The following is a 19,148-nucleotide window of genomic DNA, read 5'->3' on the forward strand; positions in this document are numbered from 1 at the left end:
AATTCCTGCATGTTGCTGGTCAAACACTAATTAACTGGCAAATTACATGAACTAGTGGGTTGTCTCCTGTTGCGACTCGGTGCACACGTTCGCAATTTCAGGAGGCGTGGCTTCGAATCACAGTCCCTCCCCGCCGTCCAAAGATAATATGCTAAGCGGTTAGCATTTTGGCAGATCACATACTGCACCGTTAAATAGTTTTTGGTGAATTTGTACTTTTAAGAGTAGTGTTTAAAAAAGTATGATCTGCCTAAAGTAGTGTACTTCACTACATTTAAATCATATCCGTTACTGAGTAAAACATAAAAATATAAAATAATGCAATGGAAAAAGAAAAAAAAATCGGGCCCAGAAACCATTTCACCATACCTGCTAACACTCCCGTTTTTCCCAGGAGTCTCCTGTATTTCAGACCCATCTCTCGTTTTGGTCACCCCAAATGTGTTACACTACTTTTGTATAACTTTTAGGTTACTTCAACCAAAATAACCACAGAAGTATTCAGAGACATTAATATTGTAACTAATTACCAAAAAACAAACAAACAAAAAAGCAATGGTAACTATAAAAGCACTATCATATATTACATTATGGAAGTAACTTGCCCCACTGCGTTAGTGACATTGCTAATGTTCATTAGCACCAGGATTAGATGTTAAAATGTATGCATAATTTACCTAACATGTTTAAATTGTTAAATAGGATAATCTGTAAAATATTTTAAATAATTATTTATTTTTTGTTATTGGTCTTTATTTTTTTAAAGCTGCATAAACATCTAATTGGAGATTTATATCATCTCGTCCCTTTTGTGAAATAGTCACTCTTTACTCATAAGTTTTTAATGAGATAATTTTTACTTTTACTTGAGTAGATTTATAGACATGTAACTTTACTTTTACTTAAGTAGAAATTTTTGAAAGAAACAATACTTTAACTTGAGTAGAAGATTTTATTACTCTTTCCAACTTTGGTTTTAGGTTTCAGAAATGAGAGTGGCAAAATAGCTCGACAGAGCCACCTATGCACTTTTTGACAGAGTAGCCTCCAAGCTACATTTCTTTTTTTTTTTTTTTAATAATAATTTTTATGACAAATTACAGTAAAAAAGAAAAAAAAACAATAATATTTTTTAAAAAGTATAGATAGTTTCAACAGCACATACATTATTTTATTCATTTTCTTTTTGGCCTAGTCCCTTTATTAATTAGGGCTCACCCCTGTGGAATGAACTGCCAACTTATCCACCATATGTTTTTTACGCAGCAGATGCCCTTTCAGCTGCAACCCATCTCTGGGAAACATCCATACACACTCATTCACACACATACACTACAGACAATTTTGCCTACCCGATTCACCTAAACCGGAGCACCCAGAGTAAACGTATGGGAATGCAAAGAAAACATGCAAACTTCACACAGAAATGCCAACTGACCCAGGCGAAGCTTGAACCAGCGACCTTCTTGCTGTGAGGGAACCGCACTACCTACTGCGCCACCGAATCGCTCAACAGCACATACAATGAATAATAATAATAATAAATTAATTAATAAAAATAATGCTGAAAAATAAAAGGGTAAATAATAATGTGGTTTAACAAATAACGTACAATTTGTATCAAACAATGCACTCTACTTTGAACTTGAACTCTACGAATCCACTGTGATGGGGTTGGAGGTTTCTGATCCTTCCACCTAAGCAATATTAGGTGTCGTTTGGCCAGGAGCACAAAAATGCTATGCAAACAGTTTTATCTTTGTAAGATTTTATGACATGGAAAAAATCCCAAAAATGGCAATCAGTTGTCCCAAAAGCAGTTAAGCTTTATACAAGACCAAAACATATGTGTGTGAGTGGCTGGGGTGGAATTACAGCGATTACATGCAGGATCTATATTCTGAAAGTGCTTTGAGAGCTTTAGGTTTGTCCTCTGAAAATCCATGTCTTGCACAAACAGAGGACTTGCGAATTCGGCATAAGACTGATTCCCAATCCGCATCTGACATTGTACTTCCCAGATCGTCTTCCCACACAGATTTTATCAAGGATTTATCAATTAGTGCCCTAATTTTACAATAGAGTAATGATAAAATCCCTTTCCAAACTGTGGGCTTCTCTAGTAAATCCTGAAACTCAAGGAACATTTTACACCCAAATTTTGAATTTGTAGATAATGGAAAAAAGCTGTTATTTGAAATAATAAACTTTTCAAATAGCTGCTGAAATGAAGAGAAAACTCCCTCCTGGTATAAGTCATTTATTTTCTTAACACCTTTACTATGCCAGGAAACAAATGATTTCTTCTTTTTTTCTTCTTTTTTTTTCTTTGCCCTTAGTCCTGTATTGTTGCGGGGTCGGCTCTATTGGAACAAGTCCTCCATTTAGACTTGTCCATATGATAACGACTTTTTTACACATTCCGGCCGGCCTGTCACCCTCATACACTCATAATTTACGGCAATTTAGCCTACCCAATTCACCTGCAGCATGTCTTTGGACAGTGAGGGTAACCGGAGCACCCGGAGGTAACCCATGCGATCACAGGGAGAACATGCAAACTCCACACAGAAATGCCAACTGACCCAGCCAAGGCTCGAACCAGCAACCTTCTTGCTCTGAGATGATTGTGCTACCCATTGCGCCACTGTGTCACTCATCTTTTGGTTAATAAATTCCTTTTTGTTTTATTGAAGATGTTTTGTTTTGATAATACGAGGCTCTACAAGTTGGTAAAATCACACTAATGCTTCAAATTTGGTCAGATAATAAACACCTTTATAATTTGTATAATTTAAATTTGATTGTTAATTATTTTGACAGGCAAAGCTGTCTGGTACCCGGTTTTAAATAAGTTGATATTTGCACTTACCTTAAGTAAGTGACTAAAACACAATATTAATTTCAATACTAATATTGATATTTAATATTTAAGACAGACCGAAGCCATTATCAGTACAGTATTGGGGCCCTGTGTGAGGCTAACTTAGACTGAAAAGAGCCCTTTTGTTTATCAACAAAATTGAATGCACCAAAAAACAGTAAAAGTAAAGATTTTGAAAACCAGGTTGCCACTAGTTACTAGTTCTGAAATTAGAATCAATTTTCAGGTGGTTGTTACCTCCAGACATGATCCATAGTTTCTCCATTCATATTCACAGCAGGGTCATCAAATTGGGAAAAAATCTGGCTAGTCATTGGACCTTTTCGGGTTAGCGTATCTGAAACTTTTCCTTGTTAGGAAGTTGTGGAAGTAACAGACACTGGAACCAGTAAGCATTTGTTATTTTATGCTGTTATAAATATAGTGTAGGCAGTAGGGCTGCTAGATATTGGAAAAAATTGACATTTCGATATTTTTTTCTGTGCGATATATATTGCGATATTTTTTATATATATACTTAAGACTAGGGCTGTGACTGTCAGTTGCCACCGGTGGTAGTACAGGACGTCACACACTTTGAAACACAGATTACTGTTATGTTGCCAAGTATTACATATCTGTTAGAATATAACATTAGGCGAGATTCAGCAAGTTCAGGTTTGGATTCGTGCCGCACGAGAAAGGTGAACGAATTAATTTGGATTACGCTTTTTGTAGGGGTTTTTAAGTGTTAAAGTGTGTTTTAATATTTACTGCTGAGAGTCCAAAAACTGAGAAGAGCAAATCCATCAATACGCAGATCCATGGGTCCCGAACCATGCAAGCTAGTGGCGATTGACGACGAGGGAAAAAAAAGCCATGTATGCTTCAATCAACTCCTGTCTTTTAAACGCAAAAAAAAAAAAAAAAAATTCACATTCGCTTTTCAGTTAGGGATTAGGTCTATTAGAGTAACCTAATAAAAATGTTTTGTTGGACACTGTAGTCTACACAATAATCAATATTATAATTTATTAAATACATTATTATTGAAAATAAACTATACAATTGATAAAACGAAACCCTTTTTAATGTTTGCTTTCAATTTGACACCGCTAACAGTTGTAATAAGAAACATCACATTATGCAGAAGCAGTCTCAAGTTAAAAATACCTTTTGAGTTTAAAGATGATCAGTCTGCCAAGTCAAGTTTACAGTGTCATAAATGAAATAGGTAGCATGAGTAAAGGGGATTTGCCCAGCACACAACCTCTCATATGCGCTGCAGGTAGGCTGAATGATAATTTTAAAAACTATATATGCAATACAAAACTTTAAACATTTATGTTTTTAAAATAAAAAGAAAAGAAATCAGGAGAGTAAAATGTAATTTAAACCACTGGTCTGGCGCTGATACTTTATTGTTTATAGCGAGAAGAAGAAAAAAAAGCAGATGAAAACCTGGCTGGGGAGACAGCAATAACATGGATTATCTGTTCTTCAGAAAAGATCACAACATTGTGAGGCGTTTATCATACAACGCAGTTCGTGTTCATAATCATTAATATTAGCTAATATTAATTCTCTCTCCAGACTTTTTTTTAGGGCTTGTTCTTGTCAGCTCAATATAGCCTCGGCTTATTGCACGTACAAATCCGATTGTGAAGAATGATTAAGCGCTTGCATTTTTTTATTGCATCCTTTTCGCAAGTTATCTATTTAGTTTTTTAAAGTGGTGAGAACATTATTTACTGGCAAACATGTTCCTCGATCTCGTACATTAACAAATAAAGTAGCCTACCTAAGTTAATTGACCTTTTATGTAAAAATTAAGGAATAACTTAACTTAATTAAATAATAATAAATAAAACATCCATATAAACGTACGTGTTTATTTTTGAACTTTCATTAATAAAACAACACATAACTGTTTATAAATATTATAGTTAAATATTAAATAACTTTGACTTTAACTGCTTGAAACCGTATAATAATAACAATTAAATGTTACATTTTACTTAACAAATAGCCTAAATGGCACTTTACTAATCAGTTACAAAGACCATCATTACTCGCATTATACTGACCAAACTCAGAGCAATTCTTGTCTACTTTAGCTCTCTTTGCCACTGGTCCTTTACCTCTGTTGTTTCACATCTGGATTTACATATGAAGCGCGCTTACTGAGAGGCGGGACCACGCTGCTGTAATGAGGCGATATAGGAGAATCCGTACAGTCCTTACTTTTATACGGATTACATAAAAAGAGATAATTTGTTTTCGACTTGAATTGGTTAATGCAAAAGTAGACATATCAAGCTTTATATAGATATCAGAAATCATAATCTTTGTTGACTATTTGCTGAGTTTCCTTTCATTTTAGTGATGTGTTTTTCTGACCACCGTCTGCTCGCGTCTTCAGATGCTTGTAATAACAATGCCTCGTGGGCGTGGTCGCATTAAAACTAATGAGATCAGACTGAGAAACTAGACATAGCGTTGATTTCATACTGATTATTTATCAAGCAATGTTTGTTTTCAACATGCATAGCTGCGTTTAAAAGTAGACACTTTAAGCTTTCTAGAAATACATGTCTCATTTGTGTGCGTTTTGTATTCGCGGAGTTTCAGCGCATTTTACTGACGCGTTTCTATAAGCAGTTCACGGAGAGAGAAAAGACAGAATGCCTACACTGTTTGTTTTCCTTATTTTGCAAAAGCACACACGTTTGTTGTTGTTGTGAGTGTACACAACAAGAAGTAGACACATAACAGATTCGATTGATGTATTGATCTTATCTGTACGATCAAAACTGAAAGTGTAATTTAAGTTTATTTTAGCAATTTGACGACACAACAGGTCAAAACGCGTATAATCGGTCTTCGACCCCAGAGGGTTAAGCACAACCTGTCTTGTTGATATGATTATGCACGTTACTACGGAGACATGTTAATACATGTCAATCAATTTGGTGGGTGGGGAAACCGCAATCCTATGTCAAGTTGTAGTTTGCCTTAAAATGGGAGAATTTGGATCCTATTTTAGCATCAGGAAATAAAAAAGAGACTTATATTTCTATTTCTCCAAAATGACAGTTTACACAATATACCTACACACAGTTCAGCACAAACAGCTTACAAAAGAGGATTTTCATCATAGATGCCTTTTAAATCTTTCCTAGCTTCCAATCATTACCAAACATAAAAAATATTTCACAAACATTCTGTAGATTTCATCCACCGCTAATGGCTATAACTCATTAACGATCCATGACAGTTATGTTAAATACCTGGAACATGTACACATTAAAACCTACAGAAACTTAAAGAGCCCCTATTATAGGGTCATATTTGAAATAGGGTCATATTTTGGTTGTAAGGGTCTCCAACAACAGTCTAAAATGCATGCAAGGTCAAAAACACTTACATGGTCTTATAATATGCATTTATTTTTTACCTAATTATACCAGCGACTCCCATATGAATCGTCCAGCGATTCATTTAGTCCCAAACCCCTCCTTAGCGAGAAGCTAATCTGCGCTGATTGGACCGATCACAGCCTGCTGCGACTGGTCGACATTGACAACCTTCAGCGCAAGACATAAAATACCCAGCAGCTAATCAACAATATAAAAGGAGTCACGGTGCATACACGCTTCATAGTGTAAGGCGAGGATTTTGGCTGCCAGTGGGTGAATGTAAATACAGACGATAGACTTGAGATTACAGACGACTAACTATTTTATTGAGCAAAAACTCCAAGAACTGGGGAGGATATCAACAAGAGTCTCCTAGCCCGTCACACTGTTCCTGCTTTTTTTTCACACACATGGTTATAAGTAACAAAACATAACTTAATACATAATTTGCAAGCTAGAGTAAACGAAGCAACAATTTTAATCTCATATACTTACACTTGTGAAATGGAGGAAGAAACCATGATCCATGATGCACTGATCTATGTTCTGACATCGTCCATCAGTAGTCTTTTCTGATCCTTCCTTTAACAAATGGCAGATGAATTCTTCTTTGTAAGCATGTAGTTTCAAGGAGCACTCAAACTGCACAAGGCTAGGCTATAATGCTGAGGTATTTTTGCAAAAATAAGCCACAACCACTGACTCTTTATAGTTTCATCTTTGTGTAGAGACTTTCAATAATATCCAGCTGAGCACAGCGTGACTTCATTCAACCGGCGTCTGTGTGTCTAGCCTTTTTTTCAGTGTTAGTGGGTGGGGCCGCAAGTTTCAAATCTCCAGAGTTTGCTCACACAACTACTGGGTGGGGCTTGTGTTTCGTAGCTGCGTCACCGCGAAACACCTAATGAGTCGTTATCAAGACGACTCATTTGAAGCACTATGAGTCGACTCTTTTATAGATAAATCAACAGTTTTAAACACTACACTTACAGGTTTAAGCCTTAGCTGGATATTTCACTTCACTCAGAGCTGTTACACACTACACGGAAGGTCATTTTCAAAAACCCATAAATAAGGCTCTTTAAAACAAGCATATATTACTCAAATAAACACAGTTTTACTGAATGTCCATTTAACTTTTGATGTTTTTTTTTTTTATCGCTTCTTTGTCTGCCTGAGAAATGTGTATTCTTCTCACAGATGCGGTTTGCAGGCGCGAACCGAAAAGGCTTGTTGAGCGATCCCTGTTTGAGAGGTCGTTGAGTTTAGAGCCTCTTTTATTGTTTGAAGGTTAAGTTAATTAGCGAGCATTTGTGATCAACTAGCAAGTCATCCTGTGGATTACCTTTTGCTGGGTGCTTTGTGGATTGCTTTAAAAATGAAATCAAAGCTTAGACATGTAGGCACCAATAAGGAAAATATGGTTTGTCACTAGATCAGTTCTGGAAGGATCCGTTGATTCTCTACACTAGAATAAATTACTCACACTCATGTAAATCCAATCCCCTGACACCTGTGTTTATTCACAACTTCACAGCACAAATTAAGATATTTGGATGAAATCTAAGAACTATCTCTCCATAGACAGCAATAGTCACAGCATTCAAAGTGCAGAAAAGGAACCAAAAACATTGCCAAAAAAATCCATGCAACTAGCTTGTTGTAATTGTTATCATAAGAGGTTCCAAGAATAAGTGTTTGTGCAGAATAAAAAAAAAAAAAAAACTTTGTTTATCAGTTTCTGTTTTGTACCAAAAAACTGTAAAAACCACATTGTTTGTAATTGTCTTCTCTCCAGCATCAAGTCAGGGTGCCGGTTTACTATGGGCAACACACTATGGGCAACAGTGTCCCATTGCCCATAGTAAACTTGCACTTTATCTGACACAGAAGACGTAAGTGAACAAAGTCATTTTTACATTTTTTAAGCACACAAACTTATTCTTTGAGCGGCATATGATTACAGTTGAATCACTGAAGTCACATGGAATTTTTTGACTACATTTTTTGTTTCATTTTCTGGACTTTAAACCTCCCTGGATCATTGCTGTCTATGGAGAATAAGGAATTTGTATTTCTAAAATTAACAAAGATCATGGGGGATTGGAATGACATGAAGGTGAGTAATTAATAACAAAATTTTATTTTGAATTAACTAACCCTTTAAAGCTCTGAGAAACATTGTTTTGCATCATATATATCCACAAAAAGGGTGACACAGTGGCACAGTAGGTAGTGCTGTCGCTTCACAGCAAAAAGGTTGCTGGTTTGAGCCTTGGCTGGGTCAGGTGGTAATTCTATGGGGAGTTTGCTTGTTCTCCCTATGTTCGGGTGGGTTTCCTCCGGGTGCTCCAGTTTCCCCCACAGTCCAAAGACCTGCGGTACAGTTGAATTTGGTAGGCTAAATTGTCCGTAGTGCATGAGTGTGAATGAGTGTGTGTAGATGTTTCCTGGAGATGGGTTGGGGCTGGAAGGGCATCTGCTGTGTAAAAATGTGCTGGATAAGTTGGCGGTTCATTCTGCTGTGGCGACCTCGGATTTATAAAGGGACTAAGCCAAAAAGAAAATGAATGAATTGACATTCTTATAAACTGTCCTTTTAAAAGTGTACATAAGTGTATTTAGTACATGAGTGTATTTTTTTTTATTTTAAGAAATTTCTAGTACATTTTTTAAATTATACTTTTAGGATTTAAAGTGCACTTTCAGTACAATTAAGCACAATTTTTTGCAATCTACCCAAAATAAAATCAGCATGGTTCAACTCATTGTGTTTCTAATTGGTTTTATTATTTTTTTCTGCAGCATGTAGCGATCTAATAGCTGCAGTTTTTGAATTCGCTAACAATCTGTGTGCACTGAGACTGAATGAACAGCAGATGGCGGTGTTTACAGCAATGATCCTAATCAATCCAGGTAAGTAAAATAAGCCACATTACTACATAATTGTTTTATTTTAAATTAGGATAGACTAACTCTCTTTTTATTCTCTGCATTTTTCAATAGATCGACCATGTCTGGAGGACAGGGAAAGAGTTCAGAGAGTAAGGACAGAAGTTGAGCTTGCCCTTAGACACATACTGCACAGAGATAATCAAGAGAGTCTACTGCAGAAGGTAAAAGAGGATGTAGATGGAACTGAGACAAAGATATGCATAAAGTGAAAACTTAAATCAGCTGGAATGGCTTTTAACTGGTAATTTTGTTTTTGTGTGATTGCAGCTGTATCAGAGAGTGCCGGTGTTGAGGTCTATGTGTGCACTGCATATTGAGAAACTGCAATGGTTCCGGCAGCTTTACCCTCTCACTGTTCATTCCCTTTTCCCTCCACTATACAAAGAGCTTTTTGGCTCTGACGCAGATATACATTCACTGACCACACACTAAACAAACACTGACACATTTCAGTTTCAGATATAGAAATGATATCATATCACATACAGTAGTGTATGCATTAAAGGTTTAAATATATTATTAACCTGATAAAATAAACATTCTTGCAACTCCTAAAAAAACATAATGTCTATTGTCTACCGTTTAGTGTAATTTCTAATCAAAATATCTCACTTTGATTATTCTAAAACATTATATATTTGAATGTTTTTTGAAAGACCTTTAATCCTTACAATAAAACTTTACTGCTTATAAAGATATTGATATGACCAAATACACAATTAAAGATTTCAAATCTCTGTCAAATATAGTGAGTTCAGGAACTGGCATCTTTGAACTGAAGTTATTTAGCAATTGTGAATTATTTTTTCTCAGATACATGTATGCTTAGTGATTTGTTACCTATAGCCTACTACATTACTGCATTAATTTAACTATGGTCATCTGTTCTGACACCTGATATGTCACTTTTCTATACTTCTTTCACATTAAAGCTTGTCTTGGTAATTGTAATACTGACTTTTCATTAATGTCACATTGAAGAACCTGTTGTTTTTTGGCTATGGGTTGTTTTTTAGTTCACCGTATGCTTTAAACAAATGTTTTAATCAGTCTTAGGTCATGTAGGGGTGGTTTCACAGACCAAGATTAAATTAGGACAGGAGTGATTTTAATCTAGAATAGTTAATCATGTTTTAAAATATGGCTTTCTGAAACACAGATTAAGTACAAATTACTATAACCTGGATAATAGAGTCCTCAACTAAAATACACTCAATAATTTAATACCACCTGTGCAAATCAGGATTAGCTGGATTGAGGTTGCCTATAAAACATGGAATGAACCAAGAAAAGGTTAAAATTGTATGCAACTGAGAGGCAAATGGCAATGGATGTTGAATAGAGAGTACGATCAAAGAACTTTACTGAACATGAGAAAAGTCCTTTATAGCAAATAATTTCGACACATCCTGTATTTGAAGATAAACTGCACACATTAACTGTTGAATCAAAGATAAGGAATGCCTGGACATCTATTTGTAATGAATTTAATGCAAATGAACACACATCTACAAGAACAATTCAACAACTTTAGGTAAGAGTCATTAGGTTTATTATGGCCTTTTAAAATCACTGTGGTATTTAATGCAGGTGTTGTGGAAAAAAAAAATCTAATTGAACCTCAAAAAAAAAAAAACTTGCTGACGCTCGAAGTGAAGGGTTTAAAGGGGTGGTCCACTATGATATCATATTTTAAACTTTAGTTGATGTGTAATGTAGCTGTGTTAACATAAACGGCATCTCTACATTTAAAATGCTCAAAGTTCAATGCAAAGGGAGACCTTGGTTTTTACAGAGGCTTGGCAAAGCCTAAAATGAACAAATTTTGGAAACTACAAAAAAATACTTCCGGGCCTTGTGAGATCACAAACATACGTTTACCGTGCACACACACTGCCAAGCTAAGGGCCGTGGCCAGAGGCGCTGTAATGTTACAGCAAAAGGAGAAATGCCCTCCTGCTATTTCCACAGAGCTTCTCTGTTTCTGTATTTGGGCTTCAAAAGGACACGACACAGAGACAGAAGTGCTTACAGTTCAATATTAATTATGTTCCAGAGAATTATAAAATACATAGCAAGCATGATTTGAAAAAACACAGCTTCCAGAATCTCTCCTAGTTCAGTGCTGGATTCAGTTAAAATCTCCTCAAAGATGGACCAGCTACAACAAGCTGATGGTATGAATTCTGAGCCACAAGCTGTAAGTGTTTTTATTTGTTAAAATTGATTATGACATGGACAGTGTCTAGCCTTAATGGTATGCTGTAGCAAAGATGTAAACAACGGGAAATGCTGTTCGCCACCGCTAACCATTTAGCAGCAAATTCAAATTTATTAGTCAAACTGCTGTAAACACACACACACAAACTTTAACAGCGCGTGGGTGTCTCTCTATGTGTATGCGACTGCAGTGTCTATAGGCAGCTTTTCCATGTGTTTTACATCTAAGATACTGAACTCGCAAAATATATGTGAACGATTCATGTTACTTACACATGTTAAAAAAAAAATACAGCAGTGCTGTAAAATAAATCAAGCAGCAGAAAAATAAATCAAGGCACACACAGGTCGCATCCCACACCTTGTGCTTTATTCTCCTGTCAGTGTCACTGAAAATTACAGAAAATAAAATAATCTGAGCATCAGAGAAAAAGAAAATAAAGATCGGTCGCGCACACATGCGCTTCTTGTGTTACAGTTCATAGTATACACGTGAAACGGAGGCCAGCTAGTGTGTGCTGTGCAGGTAAACCTCACTCCTCTGACCTCTAAAGGTGCTCTAGTGACTGATGCTAGAGGCCATGGTCTTTAGCCTCCTTGGTAGAGCAACCAACTCCAATGCAGAAGGTCGCTGATTTGATCCCATCTCGGAGCGGGTTGGGTAGTGTAGGACTGGTGGGGTTACATTGGTGCGGTGTCCCGGATGGGAATGAGGTTTAGGAGGCTGAGTGTAACGGAGGCCAGCTAGTATGTGCTGTGCAGGTAAACCTCACTCCTCTGACCTCTAAAGGTGCTCTAGCGACAGATGCTAGAGGCCATGGTCTTAAGCCTCCTTGGTAGAGCAACTGACTCCCATGCGGAAGGTCACCAGTACGATCCCAGCTCGGAGTGGGTTGGGTGGTGTAGGAGCGGTGGGGTTACACATGCACATGCATAAACACACACTCTCTTAAAGGAGCAGTACCCCATTTTCACTCGTTACAGACACTTGTCAGATGTTATTTTAGAGAGTGGGCATGAGGTTAACTGACTGTTTTCACAAAATGCGAGTGCTTGTACGGGCAGGACGTGGAGCCAATCTGCGAATCACAGCACATTGACACATGACCAATCAGAATCACTCAAGGGCGGGCCTTTTAGAGTAACTAGGAAATATATCAGTTGTTTCATTTTAGCTGAGTAGCTGTAAATAATCAAAGTGAAATTTATGAAAAAATATATGATTACCTTCAAGTGAAACATTAGCACACATTGCTTTGCATCTTATTAACACAACCAAGCCTTAAAATTACATTCTGGACCACCCCTTTAAGACTGGCAGCGAGGACCTGTAAATAAAGACTGTGATGTGTTTGATGAGTTACTTACAGGAATACTGGAGAATCAGCAACCTTGGAAAACAAACCAGATAATAACCATCTGGACAGTTCAAATGATGGCTCACATGCACTTATATTTAGTATTTGAATTTGATTTTGGCTTTTGATTCTCTCCTCTCAAACTTCTATTTGCTTTTGTCAGGTGATGTGAATCATTTTCCCATTTAATCTGTATTTATTTGACCATATATAAATGGTTCATGTTTCAAAGAGGTTAAAACAGAACTGGGGAATAGGAAAGCAGCTTACCCTCAGAAACAAGGTTGTCAATGTCTTACCTGGTTGTCAGTCCAGGTAAACAGATGAAAAGACTTACTGTAAATGAAAAATTGGCTTATGATTGGGTAACACTTTATTTTGATGGTCCCCCTTTAGATAGTCTGTTGACCATATGTTACTTTTCAAGTTCTTATTTCTTTACTCTCATCTGGGTAGTATCTGTAGATTGTCTTTTAAATTTTCTGTCAATCATTACAATGTCTACAACATGTAAACATTTAATAAAGTTTTGGTAAGTTAAGTGTTACCAACATAGGTTCTAGATGGTCAGCAATGTTTTAGTAGACATGCAACAAACTATCAACATTTAGGTTGTAGATATTCAACAATGTTACAGTATACATGCAACAAATCTTCAACAAATGTTCATCAAAGTATGAGTAGATATGCAACAAATCCTCAACATTTATTAAACCTTTGGTAAGTTACATGTTACCAAATTAGGTTGTATATGTTCAACAGTGTATTAGTAAATATGCAACAAATCCTCAACATTTATTAAACCTTTGGTAAGTTACGTTACCAAATTAGGTTGTATATGTTCAACAGTGTATTAGTAGATTTGCAACAAATCCTAATTATTTATTAAAACTTTGGTAAGTTGTGTTCCCAAATTAGGTTGTATATGTTTAACAATGTATTAGTAGATATGCTACAAATCTTCAACAAGTTTTCAATACATTTAGCACCAAGATTGTTTTGGTTGTAATTGTCTGCGTGTAGTTGTTAACCAGTTTATCAATAGGCTTTCAGTAGACATTCACATGCCTATAAGTAGCAACACAACATAATTTAAAATGAACTTTAATCAAATATAAAATAGGGTTTGGTACAATCTTCATACAAGTATTTGCAAGAGTGTTCAATTAACTATTTGTTGCATTTAACTTAACTTTCAGTAGATAGTTATTTTACTTGAAAGTACAGTTATCTGCTCATCTGTTGTCACACTAGGCCCATCAAAATTAAGTGATGCTTCAGAAATGCTGTTGAAGACGCCAACATCAGACAGCATGGCTACTAGCAAGTAAACGTTCAGCAGATAGTCAACAGACTGGTAGTAGCAACACTGATGCAAGTATTTGAAGACAAAGACACAACAGCACCACATATACAAGAACATAAAAATAAATACCAGAGTCATTAGTTTGCAAATGGACCAAATGTTTTAAATGCAAAGTGTGGTCATACCAATAATTCATTTGATTTAGTTAATATAAGTTAATTGATAAATAAAAAGCGTGTATGCATTATTTTTGATCGCATCCTCATTTTACAGCTAGCTTGCACAAGTGCCTAAAACTGAACAGTACTGTAGCTTTGCAGGTAGGTATTTGAAGCATCTTGGAGATGTTGCCAAAGTTCTTCTGAATGTACAGTTGTATGTCTCAGTTTGTTCTGTTCAGTTTGCACCGCCTTTTGTCAGACTTCTTGTGCAGACAATAATTTCACTGTAGAATTACAATTAATGACAAAAATAATTTTTGGAAATGTAAATTGATATTTCAACTGACATGATAGAGAAAAAAAATAAAAGAAACTGTCATAAATCCCTGTTTATATATTCAAAGTGCCTATATAAAATCATACATACTCACATTGCACCCTGCTTTCAAAAGACCTTTAGGATAAAGTTGTAGAGAGGCACAAGTTAAAAAAAAAACTTGTACATAAACATTAGACAATAAATATTAATATTAATTATATATATATATATATATATATATATATATATATATATATATATATATATAAAAGCATATACTATACACACACACGTCAGTGGTAGAACTGACTGATGTCATGTGTAAGCCTTCCAATAATCTCTTGTTTGTGTTTCCTGCCCAACCAATAAGTCTATTCTATATAAATTAGATGGTTTTTGAGAGACTTTTCTGTCCGGTTTCCATACCATCTCCATCTCCATACCTTTTGTAGTTTGCCCATGCCCTTTCAGTGTTTTGTGTATGTACTCCTGATGATGGATTAACAAAACTAATGCTGTGGTTCACTGTGTGATGTTGGTATCCTCTCTCTGACAGACTTGAATATGCACGCCACTCATCACTATGAATGATGCTGCCTTTCTTTACATGTTTCGCTATGATTGGTATAAGCGTCTTCTTGTCCTGTTTGTCCACCAGCCGTAAAACTGTTTTTTTGTGATGGCAAAATTTCAACCATTCCCAATACCTAGCTTTTCCTTTTTCACGGAACATCAAAACGCCCTCTGGCATACTGAAAAAAGTAAAAATAAATTGGGTTAAACCTTTTCAAAAACTTTGAATGGTCAGAAGCCATGCATCTTTAAAATAAAGTTAAACATTGTGAGTCTATATAAAAATTACTTTTTACAACGTGGCAATTTAATTTTTTAGATTAGAACAATGTAACAATAATGATTTTTTGTCTACATATATGAAGACTACACAAAATCCCTTTAAAGAATTGCATACTTTTCCTGAATCAATTTTTCAGATTTCTATAGAGATTTTTCTGTCCATAATTAACTTAGAATAAAAAATAAATAAAAATGCTGCATTATGAGTCAGAATCTCTTTGCTAAATTCTTGCAGTTAAACTGTGGCTCATTTAAGTCAGTTACCACCAAGTTCAAGTTTAAAGCACTGCATTTTGTTAAACTGCAATGCTAAAATGGTGCAATGTCATTCATTCTTGTCATGAGAATTTTAATTGTGAAACTTTAAACCCTACAAAAATAGAAGGGATGTTCATGTACAAATTACCAGGCAACAGAGTTAAATTCCTCTGACCTTTCTTTACTGGCTGTTAGCACTCACAAACTGTTTAACAAATATTTATTAATTTATATATATATATATATATATATATATATATATATATATATATATATATATATATATATATATATATATATATATTTTTTTTTTTTTTTCTAAGAATAATTAATATTTTTATCTTTGGAGTGAAATTAGGGGGTGAGTAACAGTTACATCAAAAATGTAAATGTATTGTTAACTGACTCTGCAAAGAAAAAAATCTATCTACACATAAAGTTCTGTGTAATAAAATGAAATGACACAGATAAAAAGAATTGAACACACGAGAAAAGGGATGTGTAGAAAAACAGCAGCTGAAATCTCTCAGTAGTTCTTCAGCAGCCATCTGTCCTTCCTCACTAAAAATGAATAGTAGCCGCTTTATTTCAACATATACATTAGCAGGATGAAAAGATGAAACCAGGGTGGAGATTTCAGCAAGACAATCATCCAGAACACAGCCAAGGAAACTCTTAAATGATTTCAGAGAAAGAAAATCAAACTGTAGAATGGCCCAGCCACTTAAATCCAATATAAAATAAAGCTTACATTTGATAGACGATGTGGCGAGATGGATGCTTTTTATTGTTTATTTTTCTCAAGTGCCACTAGGGGGCGCTGCTCCGACCGGTCCTTCCTATCGCTTCCAGACAATACTTCCGGGGGTCGGAAGGAAGCGGAAGGGCAGGTAAACAATCGGAGATTATAAAAGAGGGAGAAAAGGCCAGAGAAAGGGCTTCTGGTTGTTTTGGTGTCGGGTATTTGGTGGCAAGAATTGGAGAAGGAGGAGAAGAACGGTGTAAGGTGGAGAGCTTGTTGGTTTCAATGACTGTGTGAGGAAAAAAACTGAGGGGTGGAAGCAATTCGTGGACGTGGTGACCAGGCGATTTCTCGAGTATTGTGTGCGAGGGGTCTGAAATTCTGATGGGAAAAGTGGACCTGTGCAGAACGGCTTCGATGTCCCTGGGTCAGTAACTTTTGTCCATTTGCACCCATACATAACGTTACACCCACACATTCCACACACACATTACAACGTTATCACATAGGCTTTCTTTACATTTTTCTTTCCTCTCTTGTTTCCATTCGATCAGACACACATTATTATTGTTTGTTGGTTTGTTTGTTTGTTTGTTTTCTTTTGGGTTATCTAAACGTTATTATTGAAGTGTTTGAATTGTTTGTTTGTTGTTTCCTTTTCATTGTACGGGTTGTTAAAAATATACCAGTTAATTTAATTTAAAGTGTGTGTTGGGTAATCTTTATTTTCTTCTCTTTGTGTGTATGGTGGTTAAGTGTTTGCCGCGGCTATCCAGGGTTTTAATTTAATTTTTGGCAAGTTAATCTTGTCTGGCGCCCAAAGATTTATCAATTCTGGTAACTATTAATTTTTTTTTTTGTTTGAGGTCCGCTGGCAGTGGGATTAAGGGACGTGTGAAAGTCAGCTAGTGCAGTACCCACGTGGACCAGCGGTTGAGCGTTCGGCTGCGGTGCAGGAGGTCCCGTGTTCGAATCCCGCGGAGTTCAGTTTTTGAGATTTGAATTATTATTTTTTTTTTCTTATTATAAACTGTATATAAGATTTATTTATTACAAACAACCACCGTCACATAAGTGGCGCCCGAACAGGGACCCTGAACACTTAAAAAAAAAAAAAAAAAAAAAAAAAAAACTGAACACTTTAAAAGACATTGAACACCATTGAAACCTTACTTTATTTTGGGAAATTTTGAACTTTGAAACTCATTTGAATTGTTTGACTGATTTCAGTTGACAACAACCTTTTGACTTTTTGAACTGTTTTGCTTTACTGACAAAGACTTTGGAAAAAAAAACAATTTTGTTAAAAAAAAAAAAAAAAAAAAGTTGTTATAGAACATTTGTGTCATTGTACAGGAATTGTACTGATTTTGTATACCTTGTGAATTTGGTACTTGTGGTACTTTTGACCTCTCTCTCTATATATATTTTTGTGACCACATTGCCTAAAAAGTCAACATTTTCTTTTTTGATTTTTATTTTTTCAAAACCCTTAGATTACACTCATACACACTATAAACATGGCCAACGTCAATCCTTCCCCTTCAACTTCCGTGGATATTGATCCACCAGATATAGCCACTCCAGTTTGGCCACCAATGCAGCAAAGACAGTTCTCATCACCTTCCAACATTCCCACATACCACTCCACACCCACTCAGTTAGACCCTTATGGAAGGACTCAAGCGCATTTCCACACCACCACTCCAGGTGTTACTTCTACAGTTCAACCTGACCCAATGCAACTGTGCACAAGTGCATCCACGGTAGAATCACCGCCCTCCACAGCAACCCAGCATGCTCTTCCTGGATACCTCCCTACACCTGGAAGAGAAATTCATCAACTTACTGCTCATGTACAAGGAAACTGGGATCGTGTATTTGACTGTCTGAAACGGCAAGATAAAGCTGTGAAGGAACTCACCGAAAAATCGTCTAAATCTTTTTCCCTGCATGAAACAAAGCTTGCAAAAATGGAATCCACTCATCAGCAACTCCTGAACACCTTAACTGCACAACGAAAAGATGACACAGAAACAGCGGATCAACTCACTAAAGCTGTGAAGGTGATGGTGACACAAGAAATCCAAAGGAGTGAAAGTACCTTAATTTCAGAGATTCGCTTCATGGTGGAACAAGCTCAGTTGGAATTGCAGAAGGATATTCAAGCTACCAAGGAACACTCGGACAAGAATTTTGAACGCCTTTCCAGTGATCTAAATCACTGCAGCACTGAAATTAATGCCATAAAAAACCAACTTGACAATCTTCAAACAGAAATAAGTGATTTCATCCCACCTATAAAGCAAGTGTCTGATCCTCCAAGCAGTGCACCTGTATCCGTTTCAACACAGTCTTCATCTTCAGTGACTGCTCCAATGCCTTTTCAAACACCTGTTATAAAAAGTGATCATTTAAAGTTAACTTTTCCAACGTTTGGAAGACCTTCGGATGATGCTGATCCACTGCTATATGTAACACGCTGCAAAGATTTCCTGGCCTTACACCCTCTAGATGATCCAGACATTCTAGCTACCTTCCGCACTGTCCTGTACGGTACAGCCCGGGATTGGTGGGAAGTGGCTCGCTCTGCTATTTCCACATGGAGTGAGTTTGAAACTGCTTTTCTCTCAGCTTTCCTTTCAGAAGACTATGAGGATGAGCTGGCAGAGAGGGTTAGAACTAGAACACA

At 36.2% G+C, this 19,148-nt stretch overlaps 1 protein-coding gene across 1 annotated transcript in view; it reads left to right on the forward strand.

The window, feature by feature from the left end:
* Positions 1-10,188, forward strand: part of rorc (RAR-related orphan receptor C) — a 183,693-nt gene extending 173,505 nt beyond the window's left edge. Inside the window, exons 11-13 of the mRNA XM_087286850.1 lie at positions 9,088-9,198; positions 9,289-9,398; positions 9,505-10,188. Coding sequence (XP_087142976.1) covers positions 9,088-9,198; positions 9,289-9,398; positions 9,505-9,669 — 386 coding nt within the window. The 3' untranslated portion in view covers positions 9,670-10,188. The remainder of the gene's footprint in view (positions 1-9,087; positions 9,199-9,288; positions 9,399-9,504) is intronic.
* Positions 10,189-19,148: the final 8,960 nt, after the last annotated feature.

The sequence above is a fragment of the Danio rerio genome, chromosome 16, assembly GCF_052040795.2.
Source record: "Danio rerio strain M-AB ecotype USA chromosome 16, GRCz13ab, whole genome shotgun sequence".
In the NCBI taxonomy this organism is placed as follows: domain Eukaryota; kingdom Metazoa; phylum Chordata; class Actinopteri; order Cypriniformes; family Danionidae; genus Danio; species Danio rerio.